At 36.4% G+C, this 21,608-nt stretch overlaps 2 protein-coding genes and 1 long non-coding RNA gene across 10 annotated transcripts; 1 reads left to right on the top strand and 2 right to left on the bottom strand.

Moving 5' to 3' along the window:
• Window positions 1–35: 35 nt before the first annotated feature.
• Window positions 36–20,787, top strand: LOC126870663 (rho-related BTB domain-containing protein 1). Of its 6 annotated transcripts, none has more exons than XM_050628577.1 (15): window positions 36–764; window positions 9,662–10,025; window positions 10,568–10,671; window positions 11,124–11,321; window positions 12,664–12,871; window positions 12,985–13,227; window positions 13,315–13,400; window positions 13,735–13,861; window positions 13,978–14,112; window positions 14,577–14,600; window positions 15,068–15,218; window positions 15,330–15,460; window positions 15,535–15,777; window positions 15,861–16,009; window positions 16,280–20,787. In XM_050628577.1, exons 2-15 carry the CDS (start codon window positions 9,846–9,848, stop codon window positions 16,512–16,514), a joined length of 2,214 nt encoding a protein of 737 aa, XP_050484534.1. In that variant the 5' UTR covers window positions 36–764; window positions 9,662–9,845; the 3' UTR covers window positions 16,515–20,787. The 6 variants fall into 6 exon arrangements, with proteins under 6 accessions (XP_050484534.1, XP_050484539.1, XP_050484537.1 ...); XM_050628580.1 differs by lacking the exon at window positions 36–764 and adding an exon at window positions 2,471–3,393; XM_050628579.1 differs by lacking the exon at window positions 36–764 and adding an exon at window positions 3,834–3,974.
• Window positions 3,469–9,655, bottom strand: LOC126870669 (uncharacterized). Of its 3 annotated transcripts, none has more exons than XR_007691387.1 (4): window positions 8,865–9,655; window positions 4,672–7,853; window positions 3,801–4,461; window positions 3,469–3,675 (listed from the first exon to the last, which is right to left on the bottom strand). It is a non-coding gene; the product is annotated as an uncharacterized LOC126870669 (long non-coding RNA). The 3 variants fall into 3 exon arrangements; XR_007691389.1 differs by having other exon boundaries at window positions 4,672–7,576; XR_007691388.1 differs by lacking the exon at window positions 8,865–9,655 and having other exon boundaries at window positions 4,672–7,576; window positions 7,662–7,804.
• LOC126870667 (H/ACA ribonucleoprotein complex subunit 2-like protein) lies at window positions 20,635–21,605 on the bottom strand. Its single transcript, XM_050628588.1, has 3 exons — window positions 21,181–21,605; window positions 21,029–21,101; window positions 20,635–20,930 (listed from the first exon to the last, which is right to left on the bottom strand). Exons 1-3 carry the CDS (start codon window positions 21,347–21,349, stop codon window positions 20,699–20,701), a joined length of 474 nt encoding a protein of 157 aa, XP_050484545.1. The 5' UTR covers window positions 21,350–21,605; the 3' UTR covers window positions 20,635–20,698.
• Between the last annotated feature and the right edge of the window lie 3 nt (window positions 21,606–21,608).

Raw genomic sequence — 21,608 nt, 5'->3', positions numbered from 1 at the left:
AAGATATTGGATGATAGCCCAATGCAGAACACAGATTGCTAAGTGAAACGCAACTGGTTGATGCACATCAGACTACTCAATATCGTTTGCAATAAAATTGTAGAAAAGCTAAGGTACTACTGACACAAGTTTCAAATTTTCTGTTTCCATATATGCCAAAAATTATTCTACACAATCGATTGTCAGTAAATAATTAATTAATATTCCAATACCTATTATCTAACAATGGCATCTAATAATTTAATTATAGGGACAAATGATCAATTAATATACCAATAACTCCAATTATCTTAACAAATTCTAAATTAAATTGCAAGATGAATGCTCTAGTGATCTGACACGACGGCAGTCAGATATTAATGCGTTGCAGCGTGCACCAAGTCGTTGTGCTCATCAGTCTATACACGGTTTAAATTGTTACTTAACAATTGCACGAACAGCTCCAGACACTTAAGTCCGCCTCGTTCGGCGTCTCTGCCTTCTTTCGTGTCCGTTTAACGGACTTGATGAGCTAATGGTGGTCCAAGCCGAGGCACGGGACAACATCAATGCAGAAATCCCTTTCGGTTGCAATCTTACGGATTGTTTGCTCGTAGCTGAGACACGATCGCGTCAGGTCTCGCGAACACACCATCTACGGCGCGAAAGAAAAACAGTCTTTATTAATTATCATGTGAAGGTGCAGCTTCGTTTGCCAGGAACGCATAAAACAGTTTGCTTTCCCGAGATCGACAGTAGGAACTAGTCGGAAACGTGGATAACAGGTGAGTAATTTAGAATATAGAGAGGATAGGAAATCTATAAGGCGCAGAGAAATTAAAAAACAAAAAAATGTCTTTTTGAAAAATACAAAAAGATATCATATAATATATATGTATATATTTTAGCTTTCAAAACTCTCTAAGAACTATTATTGAAAATTTTCGAAAAACTTTACGCTGAAAATCTACCTTTGATTTTTTTTAGATCCAATTAGACAGTTGTCACATTTGTGAATTTATATATTTGCTTAACCATAGAATTGCTGATTTATATTTTTTTAAATATCCTAGAATAGAACAAAAAGATATAAAACGCGTTACCTCTGAGTCATTGGTCGTTGAGATATCCGACGTCAGTATGTCGATTCGATTACTGTGGGAAGGTGCATCGCGATTGGATCAGAATAAAGTATTCTGCAATTAATAAAACTCGTTGAAATACGTTTTCCAGCGTTTGTTAACTTGTATATCGCGCAACCTGGGATTCATTTGTGCATTATGGGAAAACGATCGGCGTCCCTATCTTCCGAAGTAACGTCTTGCATTGCATAAGCATTATTTCAATTACACCAGCATACGTGATCTTAACGAGGTGGAACGGACAATTAATTAATCGATTAAATGGTGCTGTTTGAATGGATTGCGTAACGAAACGTTTCACGACGTGCAAGCTCTACCTATAGCATCTTATTATCTTTTTAATCTGGATCTGTTTATTCTTAAAATTAAAAGAAATTATTTGAACAAGACGAAATTATTGATTAATTTCAATTTCATAGTATAGTAGAAAAATGTTCAAGTATTTCAAAGTAGTTGGAACATCGTAATCATTAAAATGTAGCATGTTCAATTCTTATATTGAAATTTTAAATATCTATAGTAACTTTGATATTACAATATTCTACATTTATGTACATTCAATCATAGTCATCTTCATTCATTATTGAGTATATTATGTATTCATACTTCTCCTAAACTCTTCTTAGATTCCAATTTCATCTCAGTACTTCCATAAATGAGTTTACAAACTCAAACTAGAATACTACTCCAATCTTTTATACAACTTCCTTGTGGGACTTCTTGCCAAGTCGAGCCGCGTAACAACTAGGTCTCCCGCCTCTTTCTTTCCATTTTTCAGTTCAAGCAATCCCAGCCACATTTCGTATATTAATATCCTCTACCTCCATCTCTGAGGCTCTAAAAAATTTCAATCTATAGCTATCTACACCTCTACTTCTTTCTCCCTGAAAACTCATTTCAAGAAAGCAAAACATTCGTCACATTCCAAGATATCAACGATCGACAGAATTCTAAAATTGCAAATTAGCCCAAGGGCGATCGATTAGGCGAACTACAATTAATTCGGCTAATTCAATGACGGTGACCATGGCGGCCAGATATACAACGTCCCTGTCCTGCCGCACTGTACAGGGTGGATTGATTTTTCGCTCTCTGACGTCACGAGCGAGGCTGGCATGCGCGTGGACGAGGTGTCGCCGTCTCGACGCGCTTTATTTCCCCGTCTCGACTTCTGTTTTGCGTAATCCACCGACTATATCCCTTTTGCGATATCCCTTTATCGAAGTCCTGCGATTTCGATGATCAAAGACAAACGCTCCTCCATCTCTCTAATCCGCATCAAAACTACTGACTCGTCGATATAAAAGCTCTAGATTCTATGATATGATTTTCCTAAGAAATCCTACTTGGTACAATTAGGCTGGTAAAAAGAAAGATGAAAGAAATATTGGGCGATGCGGTTAATTTGCAACAGAAAAATAATCGTGCAGAACGTCATGTTGTGAAACTAAATTATTTGAGAATAATTTCTTTGAAGAAAGGCTGGATCACTTAGAAGGCAAGAATACTTGCAATTTAAAAAGAGGAATAAAATGATCAGAAAATTTTGAGTATTCTAAGTATTCTAAAAGCAATGTTGGATTTCAAATTGGATAAAATGGATCAAAGCAAATTCCAAATATTAAATTCTAAATCTCCATCAAATTCAAACTTTCTTAATAGTTAGAATAATTAAGCTCTGACCATAATCAACGGTAAACATGAAAAATCTCTCGCGATAAAACAGGCATTGCGAAATGGAGGAAGAGGCGAAGAGGTGGTAGACTGGGGTTGTCGTCGCTCGGGAACGAGGCAGGGCATGTCGGGGTCAGAGACGAGTTCATTCAGTCTCACGCGGTTGGCTGACTGCTGATCGTTTTCTCTTGTTCCAACTCTTGCCGAAGCTTACATTCTCCTCCTTTCCTGTCTCGGTGATTCTCCCTTCCTGTGGCGTTGGTGATTCCCTCTTCCTCCTGCTGATTCGCGGCGTTCGAAGCTTGGAGGTACAACGAGTTCGCTGTCGACAATCGAGCTGCTTGTGTACCTCTGAACGAGTACACGTGCATTGTCGGGACGACGGGACGCATATCTAGGCGGTTTAACATGGTCTAGTTTCGCGACCGCGCTTTCGATCCATAGAAGAAACTGTCATTGAACAGCTGTGTATAGTTTTTCCATTTGGTTTCATTTATTTTGAGTAATTTAAGTTCATTCATTTTCTTGATTTTTCAAGTAACCTTTTGATCCGACGTGTTTGAAGACGAGAGGTGCTCAATGCGGTAGTAATCACTGTGTACGAATTCACAATATCTTTTGTTTTAATATTTCACATTTTACATTCTGCATATACCAAAAATAAAATCAGTAATATAGGAATATATTCGTTTGTTAGGAAAAAAAGAACAGTTGGAGTACAGTACAGGCATTTATAGGTGTATTATTAATATCTAGCGAGTGATTATCTTTAACCTTCTATAAGCATTGACTTCTATCACGTACAGGTACCAATGATAGTCAAAGGGTTGCAAAACATAACCAAATAATCCCTAATCCTGCTTTTCCACTTATGCTTCTCCTAAAAAATTGAAAGATGTCCGACAAAGTTCCAAGATATCAAATATAAAAAAGAATTGTTGTTGTCACAAACTGTTACTATCGGATGAATTGGCAATATCGAGAGAAGCGATAAGCGTAACGAACCTTTGAGCCGCGAGGGCCGATCTAAGTCCATGAGGGCTGTCCACCACACTTGACTGCTCCGTTCCCTCCCCACTTCTTCGATTCGCCAGGACGTCAGCTGGAACTTGCGTGGTGCGTCCTGGGTGTGCAGCGTGCCGCTGCAGCTTCTAGTCCATTGTCACGATCCGAGAGACGGTAGGAACAAGAAGAAAGGAGAGAAATCTGTTGTACAAGTCATCGACTATCAGACTGCGTCTCGATAACTCGTGTCATCGAGTCTGGACCTACGTAACCTCACTTTTGTCATTTCGTTCAGCTAGTTGTTTCATTTCGTCTCGCAGAATCTCGCTGTACGTTTGTGAAACGCGAGTTTATGGATTCGTCTTCTATCAACGAAGACACTATCCGATCTGAGTATCACAGTGCGTGCGAGTAGACGTGATTTCGTGCATTTATGAGACTCGTTTCGTCTACGTAGCTGTCAATATACGTATACGTTGCGGACGTAGATGGTTCAGCCTGTTAACTTTCCTCGCGTTTCAATATTTTCGCGTGTTTTCGCGTTTCAACGTGTTTAAGGGAACCAGCGTTAATCTTCGTATTAATTGAATTGGTGATCGTTGACAAAACATCGTTCTCGATTTCTTCATGTTGAATTGGTAGTGAGTGTACTTCCGAAGACCTAAAGATAAAAAAGAACACTGCCAGATTTGAGAATCGTTTGTCAAATAAATCAACCATCTTCTAACTTGGTAAGTGATACAATTTTAAATTTGTATATCGCGATGACGTTTAATTGTTCAATCCTCATTGGTTTAATGAACGCACCATTGATCGTTAATAGTTAACTATCTATTTGATCGTTTATGAAAATTTTTAAAGGATTACTTACGCAGACAGAGCTTCGTTTTCTAACGAAAACCGGTGTCAAGTGAAAACATCGTGTCAACTATTCATATCGGTCGAACGTATTCTCTATGCTTCTCTTTCTAACCTCTGTTCTAACTTATGTAAGAGACCACACTGCGTGCAGCCGTGCAGCCGTGCAGCCCGTGTCCCTGGCGTAATACTGCTCCAAGTGATCACATATGAATTTTTCCTCGTTATATTATATGCTCTCTATATGATTATCTAATTTCATCTTTTAATATATAAAAATTGCAAGAATGACGATATTCTGAAAGTAAATTGTAACACAGGCCCCACACTGTTCGTCAACAGCTGATGGGAATACTTATAGTTAGTGACTTCCGGTTAACACGTTCCATGCCGAAAGAAATGTGAAATTTTAACAATACTTTCAATTGGAATAAAATGATTGATGTAGAAAAATAGTATCTGTGTTACTATTACCACTTTAATCTCTTTTGATTAATTGTTTTTAAATTCAACAATTAATTTTCTTCCATGATTCTTTTTTTTTAATCTTATGTGAGCATAAGATTTCTATTATTCCTTGACATTTCGTGATTGATTATATTTTATTAATAGGCAAATAAATATGTTTGGATGTAAGATTTATTTACATATACTTATTTCAGTTTACATTTGATACGTATACTATGCACGCATGAATGTATGCATACAATTCAATTTCCTGTTGGTATAAAACCAACAAATAAGAATTAAATAATATCTATTACGTTGTATATCTTTGAAGCCTGCAGAGGTATGGGCAATAGCGGCAACAGAAAGAAAAACGGGGAAGTAAGAATTGATAAACATCGTTCTTTAATAAACATTAAGAATGTTTAGCAAAAAATTAGAACAATCGTATTTTCTAAATAGTATTTAATATAGACATTCAATACTACTAGACTACAGATACTTATGCAAATTCACGTTTTTACGTTTTTAGGAAGGTTTACTTTCGTTATCCTGGAAAACCGATGACACAAAAGCTCTGAATTATTAACCAACTATCATCCAATTTATGAAATATAAAAAACAAACGGCGTCAGAAATGAATTTCTGGATATTCGTAGTGAACATAATCGCACGAGCGTCGAAAGCGATTAGCCGCTGAAAGAGGTCGGCAATAGGAGCAGCGTTTACTTAATTAATGTGGCCGCTGCGTGGCTCGTTGACCCCGCCGCAATTCTCGCACTCTTAGATCGTCCTTCGACGAAATTGATTTACCGGCCGAGCAGGGACGAATGCTGTTCTCCGTCGGTTCAAATGCGCCACCATTTTTGTCTTTCTTTTTTATCTTTTTAACATTCCTTTTTTATGCACTGTTCTACCTTTTTCTCGGTCGTTTTGCTGACCTCTCCCGATAATTTTGTTCTTCTGCAATGCGTCAACGGATCTTCCACACGCAATACGTGTCCATGTCACCTTGGCGTTTACGTTTAGGCATTTCATCGACCGGGTCTCGATAAAATCGCTCGAATAAGACGAAAATTAGCATAGTTATTGTAATCGTGGGTTAAAGTCAATACGATACTCACGAAAGAAAAATTTGTAGAGTCTAGTTTGAAGAAATAGACGTTTCTGTAGATGAATACTGAATGGAAATTGAACTTCTTAAGAGGAAGTTGAAGATAGACTATAAATAAATTTGTAGGCTACAAATCATTCAGACGGATATAAAGATATACATCAATTTTTTAACGAACTTATTTAAATACCAATTAGTTAAATCTAAATATGCTAAGCTTTCGTTACTTAAACGAATTAATAGGTTTACTTAAGTTTAATTAATCAAATAAAATTTATATTTTTAAAAGAAAAATGAGAGTAAAGAAGACAAAGAGATATCAATTCCCTAGAATTGTAATTCATAATAAATCAAGTTTTAGGTTCGTTTTTTATCGAGGAAGAATGAAAGACGTGTTGAAAGATTTGTCACGAATTTTTCTTTCGTTTTATGAAACAATGACGGCTACACAACCCTATCTTCAATTTACTCTACCTGTCTAGAAAGGGAATTGTCAGTTTCTCTAAGTATCGAAGGTATTCGAGAGTTTAAATGCTTTTCGGACGAAATCATTTTCTGATACCTTCCGAGTCTCGACCTAGTTGCGAAGTTTCATTCAAAGCCGTCGCGTAATACCCGAAGTGCTCTTCGTCGTGAATGAACCGTCGAAATTAACGTTCACCCTGCTGAGATGAAACGAGAACGAGTAGAATAGTAGCGTTCGCGAACTAATGACACTCGTAAACAAATTTTAATCAGTAATATAGAAGACTGAAAGTAATAGGAAGTTAGTACTTCGGGGAATCGTAAAACGCACATCTCGATGCAAACTAAGTTACACAAAAATTCAAGTAATTCTCGACGAGAATATTATCGTGTAATTTATTATCAGGAAATCTACGTTCGATCAATTGGAAGCTTGACAAAATTCATATTATTTCCTTTGAAAAGTTCAACAAATATACGTTAAAAACGATGATTTTTTAAATATGCTATGTACTTTCATTTACAATGGTGATCTTACGAGACGACAGATTTCACTGATGTCAGAAATGCTATAACGATCCGATCAATATTTGCATATTTTGTATATCCTTGCACGTTCATATTTCGCGTAGATGCGTGGATATTTGCAGTCTATTAATAATTAGAATGTCTGGATAAGTCGACGTGAAAATCAATGCACCTATTTCTAGGTCGCGTTAACGATCGCGCGATAAGTTCAAGTGCAGCGGCATCGAGTATCCTCTTCGCCCTACGAATCGTTGATCGTTTCCGGTCGCTCGGTAATTCACCACAAACAGTGGAAATCTTCGTGTGCCACGTCAAGCATCGCAAATCGATAAGACCTTGTAAAAAGTCGACGACAATTCACGAGCTGCAACAGAGGAAACGACGTTTAATTGTCGATGTATAAGTAATCATGCGATTCGCGAACGTTCCGCGATTATCGATCGTCCGACCCTTCCAAACTTCATCTCCTTTTCTTTTTTCTTCTTTCCTCTCCCGCGGTGAAAGAAATTTCTTGGAAAGTTCCTTGACTGCAAAGGCTTGGCTAGCGTGCGATGGCCGAGCAAAATTACTTCTTGTCGGAGAAATAGTCCGCCAAACTGCTCTCTCGAAACGCTCAAACCCCTCGGTATTCACATTTAATCCTTTACACAATATGATTTGTATTTCATTATCTTAACTTAATTAATAGGACAAGGTTGAGTTTTTCGAGAAATAATTAAGAAATTAGAAACTTAGAAGAAGTAGAGTTGATTGATTTGGTTTCTGAGAATCTCGTCGTATGTACGTCGTTCACTTCAACGATTAGAATAGGTAGAGATACGAGCAAAAGAAAATTAATTTAAAGGTTCAGCATTTGTCTAAAAAAAATCGTTTTAGCTCTGTATCGAAACGAGAGCATACCGATATTAATATCCCAATTAAAGCTTAAAAATAGATTTTAAATGAATTTGCAAATTAAGTAGCGAATTTTCCTACGTCTGTGTGAACGTGAGAGATATTTTGTCTTCTCAGCAATCGATTCCTCGGCGACGTTTGATGGGTAAAATGAGATTCTTATTGTCGGAGTAAATTCATTCACAGAGTCGGATCACGAAAGGAAGAGGCGCTCGGCACGGGCCAATGTATCGAGCGGGCCACAGTTTCGACTTTCACGTTGTGACTCATTCTGATTGTTCTGCATACACGTATAGACGCTGTCACCTAGCACCGATTATCGACGTGTCCGCTTGAAATACGATTTTATAGTCTAGTCAAGGATGGGATAAAGTTGTTTCTCGCGTCATGCGATTGTCTCACCTGTCATGCGATAGTAATTGTTTCACTGGTAAACGCAGTTTCTCTACTTTTTTGATGCACTTTTTATGTCTGATTTCAATCTGATTTTCTATTCGATCGAATATATGTATAAAAAGCGTTTATTTCGAAAGAATGATTGATAGCACGAAAGAAGAAAATCCTTGATTCAACATTGATATCAGAAAGAACACCTTCTCAAACGTAACGAAGGAAACCAACACTCGATTGACTCAACGATCTCGTGAATTAACAAATCTAACGATTTCGACGTTCAAATTGATATCCACATATCCGAAATAAACGTCACGCATTGCTTAGAAAATATTTGACTTTGGTGCTCCGATATAAATACATACTCTGGTAAGTTTTGGTGAAATTCGGTGCAAACCAGATAAAACGAAACTTCGAAGTTCGTTTAAAAGAGGCTGACACGATCAACGACGGTGTCATCCTGTTGTTGAAGCTCGTATGAACGTGAGAATTCCTAGTTAGTGTCCATGGCTTGGTTCAGGGTTAAGGTGATAGGCGGGGTTGAGGTTGAAGTTACGAACGTTCGATACTAAATATAGAGAAGCCGCTTACGGGGTCAAATCAATAGGCATTCTGCGTATACATGTATATTTACGGTGCCTGGACGTCTGAACGTTGCACGTAAGCTTAAAATACCTACGCCTACGTGACCGATCGACATCGTGTCTGCACCGTTGTCTGCATCGTTATCAGCGTCTTTTTAACTTTCGATCAAGAAACATATCGTGTATCGAACTGTTCAAAATGTTGAGCTTCGTCGTTCGAGTATTACAGATCCTTAGCTTGTGTTTTGTCGAAGGAACATCTTTTTCTTAGAAGCTATGGTACAATTTTTAACTGACTAAAAGAAGAATCTGATCACAGAGAACCCGCGTCGAATGAAAGATCAAACGCACTGAAAGCGCGCGGTGCATTACAAGTAGAATTCAGTCTGACACGCGACGTAACCGGTACCAAGTTTATTCTCACGTGAAACCTCGCACCTTTCCCCTCATGCCTGCACCATTCTTTTCCTTGCAATTTCCAAGCAACGATTAGATCATTTCTAGAATTCTTCCAAGGACACCGCGTGCGTGGATCCATTGACCAGTCGTATGGTTACGATTTTCCTTTACGATTTCAGTTTCAGCATCGTTAAGGGGAACAGACCGCCAGGATCAACGCGGCGTCATCTTTCACGGTGAAGATCGAATGTGGACATTGTGCCATTCGACTGACGAAACGGTAGCAACGGAGGAAATCGCGATTTCGGACGACCTGGCACGTGAGAGGAGGGCATATTGGATGAACAGGGGAGATTGTCGGTGATGGACAATGAGCAGCCGCATCAGGAACTGGTCAAGTGCGTGGTCGTCGGCGATACGGCAGTTGGAAAGACCAGGCTGATCTGTGCGAGAGCCTGCAACAAACACGTGTCGCTGTCGCAACTCTTGACGACTCACGTGCCCACCGTCTGGGCCATCGACCAGTATAGAATCTACAAGGACGTGAGTTCATGGAGTAGCGTTCGATGTTCTTCGCTGAGTCGTAGTGTCTAACTTTAGTAGAGATTAGATGCGATATCGTTCGTTGGTTGTAATTTCTATCTTCCATGTAGATTGGGTTTGGTAGAATTTGTGAATCGTGGCCTCCAATTTGTTAGTAGTAATCATTGTTTTAATTTTAAAAAGACAACGCAAAACGCTTCGCACGCGATGTAGCGTTTAACGAGCAGTAAATGTCGAAGTTGAAAATTCTTAAGTTGGGACGAAATGTTTACATCGGTGCTTACCCTCAGGTCACTTAAGAGGCGTTCAAATACCTGTACTGTATTTTCACTTTCATCGTGATCTCTGCGTAGATTTCTGGTTTGGCCAGTTTCGTCTGATCGCTTTTGAGGAACGTTATTGCGTCTTTGGTCTTTGCTCAATGGACTGTTTGACGAATTTATCTCAAAGTCTCATATTTTGTTTCCCGCACACTGTAGATCAGTCGTTAAATGTAAAAATGTAACTAAGATAAAAGACTTCAACTTGCGTCCATTTTCTAGGTCCTAGAACGTTCCTGGGAAGTAGTCGATAACGTGAATGTTTCCCTGCGACTTTGGGACACGTTTGGCGACCACGAGAAGGATCGACGTTTCGCGTACGGCAGGTAAGATAATCGTCAAATAAATCTTCTCATAAATTTCCACTGTGTTTAGCGTACCATTTAACGCACAAACAGAATATTCTTGTATCTTCTTCGATCGTAGTAAAGTTGCCACTTACAATTTTAGCTTTATCTTACGATAGCTCTAAAAACTAATATAAATTATTTTAACACTTATCCCGTTTGCCGTCATATTTAGTATAGAATTTACCTCTTATTCCTCTAAGAAAATAATTTCATATATTTTGATATCAATTTTTTATACGTGGTCTATCATTTACACGCTGTAATTATTCTTCTCTCCTTTTTATTATTTCTACGCGAACCACTTAGAGGCCAGTACTGATCAACCATAAATCTCCTGAAACTTCATAATTTTAATACAAGAATACACGATTAGTATATTTAACTTTTCAAAGATCAAACAATTAATCTCTACGTATGTTTAAAATTAGATCGGACGTTGTGCTACTATGTTTCTCTATAACAAATCCCGTATCTCTACGGAACTGCAAGGCGATGTGGTATCCGGAAATACGACGATTCTGCCCACAGACTCCGGTACTGTTAGTGGGCTGCAAGAACGATCTACGTTACATGTACCGAGATGAGACGTATCTGAGCTATTTCCGCGACCGCAGTCCGTTCGTGAGGTACGATATTGTTCCTTCAACTACATATAGTCAGTCTCCTCTTTTCCACATTTAGAAGCAACACACCCTTTCCTGAATCAACTTCTTCACCCTATATTGGAGCTCGTTTAAATGCAACGACAGCCTCTTTGACGAAGTATGTCAAAGTATTGATTCCGCGAATGCCTCGTAGACTCTTTACCGATCGGTCGACTCCTTTGCGCCTCTTATCAAATAGAAACTATCCTTTCTCCGCCATCTCGAGGATATTATCAACGCAGACCACCGCAGCCAACGAGTTCTGTTCAATTCTTAGCATAGTAAAATGCAACGATCGACGTTCTTGAGTAAGAGGGGTCCTTAAGGGATCCTGCATGGTTTATCGATAGCCAGATTACCGACGGGTACGAAAAGGCACATTTTGAGATCTTGAGTAACCATCTTTTGGTATGCTAATATTATACTACTGACCAAAAGTTTAGGATCACTATAGCTTCCATAAAGTTGAGAAATTTAAAAGAAAATTTGTAATATCTTATTGTAGGAAATTTCTACGATGTTCTTGTCAAAAGTAATTGAAAAAAATTACTATTGATATCTATAGTATTAATTTTAAATTAATCACATTATTAAAAACTTGAGAAAATGACTAAAAAATTTTAGCCACTAAAAAATTTTAAGCGTGACGGATCGTAGAGTCAATAGATTCCTGATAGAAGGCTTCTGAGAGGCTCCAGTCACTTTGGAACAATATTCTGGAAAATATGCTTTTAGTGTATTTTTTATTTTATTAAAAATGCCTTTTTATACGTAAACACGAAGGAAAACTGTAAGTTGGGAAACACTGGTTTATATGGTTAAGCTAATATAGGATTGACATCTTTCTGTGACCTAAGTAGAGTAGTAGCTATATATGAATATGTATACCAGTTTTAACAGAATTGTAAATTCGCAGGTGGAGAAGTTACTCACGTTAGGATATTTAATCGATGAAATACCGCATTTATACTGAATTTTTGCACCTATATTGCTTGACGGTATAGCGGAGAATATTTTATTTCGATGTGCCACGCGATATAGAACAGGATTCCGAGCCTTGACATATTGGAGACTCCCAAGGGATTTTCAAAGTTCATCGTGACTTTCAGTATCTTTTTTACGATCGTTTTGCAGAATCCTATTATATAAAGATAACTTTACGAGTAACATCCTTTTAGCTTCAGATTGTATTAATTTGTATAATATTGTATAAAAATTAAGCTATTTGAATATTATTATTAGTACTTGTATATCATTATAAATTTATAAATCTATTATAAATTTACAATGTATTAATTTAATATTTTGATAAATTGATTTTCAGAGCCACGAGGAAGAGCGATCTGGTAATGCCTGATCAAGCTCGAGCTGTTGCACGTGAGCTTGGTGTTTGCTATTATGAGACTAGCGTCTTTACATATTACGGTGTTAACGAAGTCTTCGAGAATTCGATACGCGCTGCCTTAATCGCGCGTCGCCAACAACGATTTTGGATGACGAACTTGAAGAGGGTGCAAAGGCCTCTTCTTCAGGTAAGCTTTCCTAGAAAATTCACATGTTTATTAAAAAAACCAGTTTGGAAAAAGATTAATTTAACAGAAGATAATTTAATTTATTTAAATTAATAGAGCATATTATATTTCAGGCACCGTTTTGTCCACCAAAACCTGTACCACCGGAAGTGTGTCTGGCGACAAGCACTTACGAAGAAAACATGAAAACGTTGTGGACAAAACCAGTTCACACTGACGTGACTTTGATAGCCGGAAACTGCACGTTTTCCGCTCACAGGTGTCTTTTAGCCGCAGCATCGCCCGCGTTCCATCGACTTTTCTCTATGGAACTCGTTCAGGAACAAACACCTCGAAGCTCTAGCGAATCTAGCATGGTATTCTCTGTTTCTTATTATCCTCTTATTTTTTAAATTATTGTTTATATTTTACTTGCAAACATTTCTAAAAAAAATTGTATTAAGGTGAGTACATTCGGCGAAGCAACGGTCGGTGACTTCAACGATGACACCGAATGCCTCATTCGTATCGATCAATCAAAACCTGCAAAGTGAGTTCATTGAACAAATCTGTTCAAATTATAATATACATTATTGTCTGGAAATTTTTAATTGTCTATTATTCATTCTAATATTTAAAAACAGATTGTTAGCTTTATATTTGTATTTTAATAATAACTTTTAAAAACATAGCAAGTATTATTCCATATATTATTCACTCAAAAAAGGATTATTAATACCTATCATATAATATCGCATAGTGATACTCGATAGTTGATAACTTATCTTGAATAATTTCCTAAATTTTATAAATTTCCAAGCCTCTTATATGGTATTGCAATGACGTTATACACAATTAACCAAATTGTGAAAATCATATTGTAGAGTTTGGGAACAACTGAAGCGACGTTCAAGCTTCCAAGTACTGCCCACGGTGGACAACCAAAAGAAACCACCTGGAGCTACTAGAGAACTTAATCATCCTGCCTTCCAGAACATCCGTGTATGCTTGGTAAGTCTCTATAAATATGAAAACCAAAGTAAATAAATTAATAAGAATTTGTTTATTCGAGTTACATAATAATAAGATCCTAATTAGTTTCCTTTTTCTGTTCAATTAAATTATAGACTGAAAATACAAATGGAATGCAGCAACCAACGACCGTGGTGACGCTGTCTAAACTAATTACACCCCAGGCGATGCAGCAGTGCTTGCAATTCATTTACATGGGCAGCTTGGATAAACGGTATCACGATCTACAAGTACGTTGCGTCGGTACAATTACCTGTGCGGGCAGGTACACCCGTGGGCCATCTAACATTCTTTTTTTAGTTGATATAATAGCTTTTATACATCCATTTTCCTTTCGATGCCATTATTGCATTAAAAAAATAACTTAATATATATAGTAATTGATAAATAAATCTTATGCGTGTATTTCTTATGATATAAATGTACTAAAGGTAAACCTATCTGAACAGCTTTCGAAGCAACTGGTTAATATTTTTTAGGAAATTAGGTCGATACTAGGAATTCCAGAAAATTATGTAAATAGAGTAATTATGTAATATTTGTATACCCAGTAGTAGGTTATATTATTTTGGATCGGAGTTAAACCGTAGAGTAAATGTATTTTTTTGTCGAAGGAATACTTTATGCAAATAGTAAGTTTAAAGTTTAAACACGAGTTCGGTATGCGGGAACTAACGCGGCTCTATTCTTTCAGACAGCTCCTATCGGGCTTCTACTGGTTAGTACAATGTGAAATACGTTTGCTGACACAAGCATACATATCCACACGAACACATATTACACGCACGCACAACGTAGAGATATTTAGCTAAATGGAAAATATCGATTCACCGATTCCTAAAGTCAATTTGTTAGGTCACTGTCACATTTATCATCATTTTAGCATGTTTCTTTTCTAAAAAAAGCCTTGATAAAGACATTAAGTAAGGAAAATATAATTTCTATACAGTAGTATCCAATGACTCATAAAGTATTATGCATAATTTATGCAAAGGATTTGAAAATACATATTTTTAAATACGAGGATCATTAAACAATTGAGGTTTCATCGGTCACAGGTGCATGAAAAACATTATCAACTTTTTTTCAGCTGACAATGTAAAAATGGATTCTAAAACTCTCATTTCATGCTTATTTTTCTATTACATAGGAATATCGATTCATTCCTCTTTGTTTCACATATAGGAGATTAGACAAGCGGCGGAATTCTTGGAGCTTCCGCAATTATTGATGGTGCTTGGGACTTTACAAACAAGAGATCAATTTAATAATGATCTTAATAATAGGTATAAGCAAGTGGTGAGGCAACGTTTGGAAGACATTTGTCTAGAACAAGGTACCGTATTAATGAAATATAATAAGCAAAACATCTGCAGTCTAATAATATTAAAAATTAATTTAAAATAATTTTTTCTCATTTTCGATGACAAAATATGATTTCTTTTAGGACTCTTCGCTGATGTGATATTTGAACTAGACGATGGAAGTGTTCCAGCCCACAAAGCGATACTCACTGCCCGATGTGATGTAATGAAGGCCATGTTCTCCGGAGATTTCCGCGAAAGTAGCGCAAAAGTGGTAAATATCAGTCTCCTGAAGCTTTTTCAAAAATATTTTATCACAATAAAATTACAATAACATTCGATGAACAGATAGTGTTTCCCGGTGTACGCGAGTACACGTTCCACAAACTACTCTGCTATCTCTATACGGATGAAGTGCCAGCAATTTCCTCTGCCAGGTGCTTGAACCTCTTAGAATTGGCAAATCGTCTTTGTTTGCAACGACTGGTGAACTTGGTCGAGAGCAGAGTGATCGAAGATCTCGGGAGATTGTCTCAGAACGAGGGAAACGAGGCCGTGGAGAACTGTCTGAGACTGCTGGAACCGTGCAAGGTCAGCTGTTTCTTCAATGACCTGTACATGATCGATGAATCTAACATCTTCTGATAGCTTACTCGTCAACTTGCATGTCGCAGTTGCATAATGCCGATCAACTAGCTGACTGGTGTATGAACCACTTGTGCGTCAATTACAACAAGTTGTGCAAAATGTCTCCGCGAAGCGTACGCCTTCTGCATCCGGAGAACCAGGAATATTTGAACGAGCATCGATGGCCTCCAGTATGGTCCGTATTTTACATATAGAATCTAAAATTAGCGTTTAATTATTTAACTCTTCGAAGCGCAGAATTTTAAGACTAAAAAGAACTTTAGTTGCACAGCAATTTTATTTCAATTACAATCGTTCTGGATGAGTTATGAACACATATTGATCAAATTAATATATATTTTTTCCTGTGCATCTATTAAAGTTTAGTCATACATAGTCGTATCTGTGACAAAACGAAATTGCTAATCTAATAAAAATAAAAATTAATTAATCATTTACTCAACAGGTATTTAAAAGACTACGATTACTACCAAAAATGTTTGGCGGAACGTGACCGCGAAAATAAGCCGACGTTGAAGAGAAATCGCAATCAGTCCGGTTGCTTATGCTTCTCTGGTACGAGCAAAACCAGGAGAGAAAGTTCGAACGGTGGTGGAGGTACAGCATCGTCGGCGAACAACGATCCGCAAGCTGAACGACCCCTATTCGACTCTATAGAGTCAGGTGAACAGGTTGTATGACAAGAGCCTAGCGGCTTACGCCGCTCAGTCCGATTCATTCTGGTCCTACCCGTGCTCATGGTCTTCATATGCACCATTTTTACTATTTTGATACTGCTACAGATTTATACTTAAGGAACGTTAAACACGATTTATGCACACTCGAAGATGCCTATGAAAAAATCCGGATATAAGTCATCCAGTCCTTTACCAGCCGTACGTAATGAGAATGAATTTCTTGGTTCTTCTTCCTGTTTTTCTTTGTCTTGGAAAAAAGTGTCCAGTCTGAGAAAAAAACGATATATGAATTGGTGCGATCGTATCTTTTGTACAACTTCAACGGAAATGAATCCAACATTCGTATTGTCATTTAAGAAGTGTATTTAAAACAAATTCTATGCTGTCGATTCTTTTAGAATTTCACACGGGCGTCCGTCGTTTATAAGCAAATAAAACAAGATGGTGCCTTTTGTTGACGACTCGTCGTTGCTGCCACAGCGACCCTAAAATAGGGTGATGTCGATCACCTGGGACATGTTTTAACGTCTTTTTGATCGTATCCGTAAATATGAATTACAGTGAAAAAGATAAATCACGATATAAGTTGAAGAATGTCTTGCATCCAATTGTCCGTCAATGAGCACGGCACGTTTTTCTATGGAGAACGTGAATGTTTCAGATTGCTCATCTACTTTAATCACGTAACAAGTGATTTTTATACAAGAGTTACTTCGGTGGTTCTTAACACCCTTGAGATTTTTTCATATTTCTCTAGTTAATATTGTTCATGATTTCTGTATATTCCTAAACCAAAATTTCTACATTAATTTCATGGTAAATTTCAGGACGCATAGAAAACCGAATTGCATTTTCTACCGAATCGTTGTGCGTCTAAATACTGGGAAATCTTGAACAGTATTTACTTCGATAATTATTGTAATTTCCAGCTTCCCTCCGCCTCAAATTACAATTTAATTCTACAAAAAAAGAAGGGCAAGAGGAAAAGGGCTGGAAAATTTTTTAAATCGAGCCACTGAAGGAAAAAAATGAAATTTTCAAGAGACGATTAAGATTCGTCGTAATTTTATCGATGCGTGTTAGACTGAAGAAAACGAGCAATAGCTTTAGTCCATAGTAGAGCGTGACTATACTAAGGGATACACATAGTTCTATAAGGAATAAGTAACTATTAATAATAAATCGATGCGGATTTTTACATTGTTTGTACAGCATCCGACGACGCTTCATCTCTTGAGTTTCCGTTCGACGAGATTACGGTTTCTTCGAGTGCGAGAAGTCCTCTCGTATTTGTACTATTTTGTAACGATTTACGGCTAAATGAAATAGCTATTCTCGTCAATCGTCGATTACTATTAAGTAATGGGGGTGCATGCAGTTCAATCGACATAAAGTTGGATCGTCCAATAAAAAAACTGCGACATATCGATCACGGTAATGGGTTACTGCTAGAATTATAAATTACGATCACATTGGTAAGAATAATTTAATAGGATAAATAACGAGAGAAAATGGGGATGAATTGATAATTAATTCGTAACGATTATAATTACGTATATCGTAACATTCGTAAGGTATAGAGCGATGGTCCGTTCGAATGTATCTCTGTGTAAGAGTGAGTCCTCGCGTATATTATATATTTTCTTAGCGACTTGTACTTTGTAAGGCACAAATTGATTCTCGTACGCCGAAGAAACGTAATTATGTATCGTCAAAGTGGGTCATCAATCACGTATATAAATCCTCGTTTAGATATGAAGCAACTTGTATTATTAGCGGTCGATATCACAAATAATTTAATACTTGTTAGATCATCCTTTGCCGTGATCATCGTTCAATCGATTTTTTCATACATCATCGTGCAATGAAAGTATGTTCGAATGAGTGAGCGAATGGGAAGGAACAAAAAGGGAGAAACAAAATATAGACGGAGAATTGTAATTTTACATTATGTATGTATATCATATACGGTACTATCTTGTTAACTGGCCGTTTATTAAAAAATTAGAATTTCGCTCCTAGAAGAAACTTCCAAGGAATGGTGGGGATAGCAATGACCAGTTAATAAGGCAGAATTCCAGCCAATTAACAAGACAGTACTGTATCTAAATAAACATTTATGTAACCACGCGTGACAATGAGGGTTCTTTGACTGGTTATTCGAATTAAACAATTTCAATCTAGATATTTGAAAGAAGTTGAGGAAGAAGTAAAATTAAACATATATACAGTCACAAGATGTATTACTGCCTGATCTGAGAGAAATTAACGGAAACAATGTACACGCAAAGATAATATATCTGTTCCGGCGAGGCGAGGGTGAGAATAGCGTCCCATTTGTACGCTATGTCAATTTTAATGTCAATGTTATCCTTCGTCGCTCCTAAGTGTATATTTTGTACTGAAATCAGTAATCGTAGGAATAAGGAATACAGTTACATGTAGAGCGATAGGGGATCAGGAAATTATAATTTTCAAATGCATTTTAGCTAGAATTCACCTTAAATTTCTATTAAATGTTTTTCCATGCGTACAAGGCATTTGCGGGCATTTAAAACTCTAAATGTGACAATTGTAAATGTACAGTTTAACGTAAACTTAATTTACGTTGATAAACAAGGATTATTTTCTATTATCATTTCCTTCAAAGTAAAAATTTCTCAATTTCTCAAAGTATTTACATATTCGTTTCGTTTTTCTTATTTTTAATTTTCAACTTACCACGCTCGCAAAGCCTTCGATCCTACGCCGAGGAAGATTATTGTGATTGCGACCTCTGTTTTGAATCTTACAGTAGTGTCTGGTTAACTGGCTATAGCTATCTCCACCAATTCTTAGAAATGACACCGTGGAGTGTCTCTATATAGTACATAGTTAAAATATATGTATCAGGCCAATTAACAAAGCATTACTGTAATCGATTCGTCGGAATCGTCAGTATTTGGTCGGATTAAGAATTTAAGCCTAGATATCGATTAAGAAATCATAAAGTAATTTTGAACATTTCATATTATAACGTTCTGTATTAATGAACGTCAAACGTATAAATTTTTTCAAAACATACAAGTCAAATCTTATGACTAATTATTAATATTTCTATATTAAAATTAATTCGCCCCAGCACGATTTACGTTTCACATTTGTAACTATTTCGCATATTTAACTTTTCTATTGCTTTGATTATATCTTACGATTAATGAGTTATTTTCAATCTTTATATTCATAAACATATTTTCAAATTTAAACACTCAATATTTGAACATGTCAGGATTTAACAAATATATGATGAACGGCAAATGGATAATGCTATCGAACTTTGACAAACATCAAGTTTTGTAATTACCTTTAAATATTACGTTAAATGATATTTTGAGGATCACAGAGAAACTAAAGAAGTAAAGCGATTATTCGAAGGTCTCAGTTGACAATCCATATTGATTTTCGGATATCTTGATGAGCGTTAATCGAAATAATGACATCTATGGCAGATTTCATTTTACTCGTCTAAGATAAAAGTATAGCTGTATATACATATATATCCATACCGCTTCGAGAAATATGATTTTTATCTTAAGCTAAATTTTAATATTCTATTTTCAAAAATGCACAGGCGACAAATAAATTTAATTTTTAACTAAAATTGAGATTTTTTAGAACTGTATTTCAAACAATTATATACCCTTTTCATTGAGGCACAAAAATGTAATGTCTAATCTCCAAATTAAAAAATGTTACATTAACCCCTTCCCGTACTGTAGCGACTCAGAGTCGCAATGAAGATTTTGGCCCAAACATGAATATCACGAGCCTGACTCGCGACCAGATACTTGGACCAAACGTAAACATAACAAGACGAGCTCGCGAACTGTTTCTTTGCCCGTTACGATCGTGACTGAATGTTAGTTTCTGTTTACGAGCATCAGTCTGGTCTGTTTCGTCGAAATAACTGGCACGGGAAGGGGTTAAATTAGAAAAGTTTTATTTCTATCTCTTTTTTGATTCTTTTATCATACAGTGATTTGTGTTAAAAACTTGCCATCTATATAATAAATAGGTTACATCATAATAATGAAAGATATTTGTATAAAAAATTACAGTCTCTGATACAATACTCTTCTCTCTCTTAAGGATATATGAATCTCTTCTATTTACAAAGTGATTAAAAATACAAATGGTTAAATATATATCTATAGTGGCGTTGATAATGTTACCATCGCAGTTTTTATTTCATCATAAAGTTCTTTATATTCTTCATGTTCCTTAATAAGTACCATAAGACTGCCTCTTTTCACACCCATAGCAGCACCAATGTCTTGTCTCGAAGGTGTGTAGCAGTATGGGATATTTTTGTCTTCGCATACAATTGGTAAGTGACACATGATTTCTATTGGAAATACGTCTCCAGCAAAGACTACCAATCTAATAAAAATACACAAATACTTTCAAATAAAAAGTCTTTTGATCATTAAAATTATCAGAAAATCTAATTACAGTTATAAATAAAAATTTATTTTTACCCTTGTTCTCCTTTGCGAAGATGCTTCTGAACATCCTTCAAACCATTTCGAAGATAAGATTTATGCTTTGCAGCTGAAATTGTTATATTACAAATCATAAATATACATGCTTCACAAAAATGTTTTACTATTCAACTGTTTTATAAAAATACCTTTTTTAATACACTTATAAATTTTTTTGGTTAATTTTTTTGGGGCCATGGGTTTAGCTATAAGGCTTGTGTATTTTAATTTTTCTTCGTATTTAAGTTCTGTATTATCACCAGTCTCTGTTTCTCTCACACTATCGTCAATTTCCTCTTTTATTGTTATTTGCTCCATATTTTGCAATAATAATAACGATTTCCCGTTCGAAAGTTTACTATACCTTACCCACGTGCCCTTACACTCACTTAGAGGTTAGAGACTAACCTTCGGTACTAACAGACTAAGCTTCGATACATACAGACTAACCTTCGGTACTTACAGACTAAACTAACCATAAAGTACATTGTGACAACAGTAGAGGTCACGCTATTTTCAAAACAAAAATGGAATTTGCCTTGTGTTAATAGAAAATCTTTAAAGCATGTTGTTATAT

Source organism: Bombus huntii, chromosome 10 (genome assembly GCF_024542735.1).
Source record: "Bombus huntii isolate Logan2020A chromosome 10, iyBomHunt1.1, whole genome shotgun sequence".
Classification (NCBI taxonomy): Eukaryota; Metazoa; Arthropoda; class Insecta; order Hymenoptera; family Apidae; genus Bombus; species Bombus huntii.
This window is presented reverse-complemented; position numbering and strand designations above follow the sequence as displayed.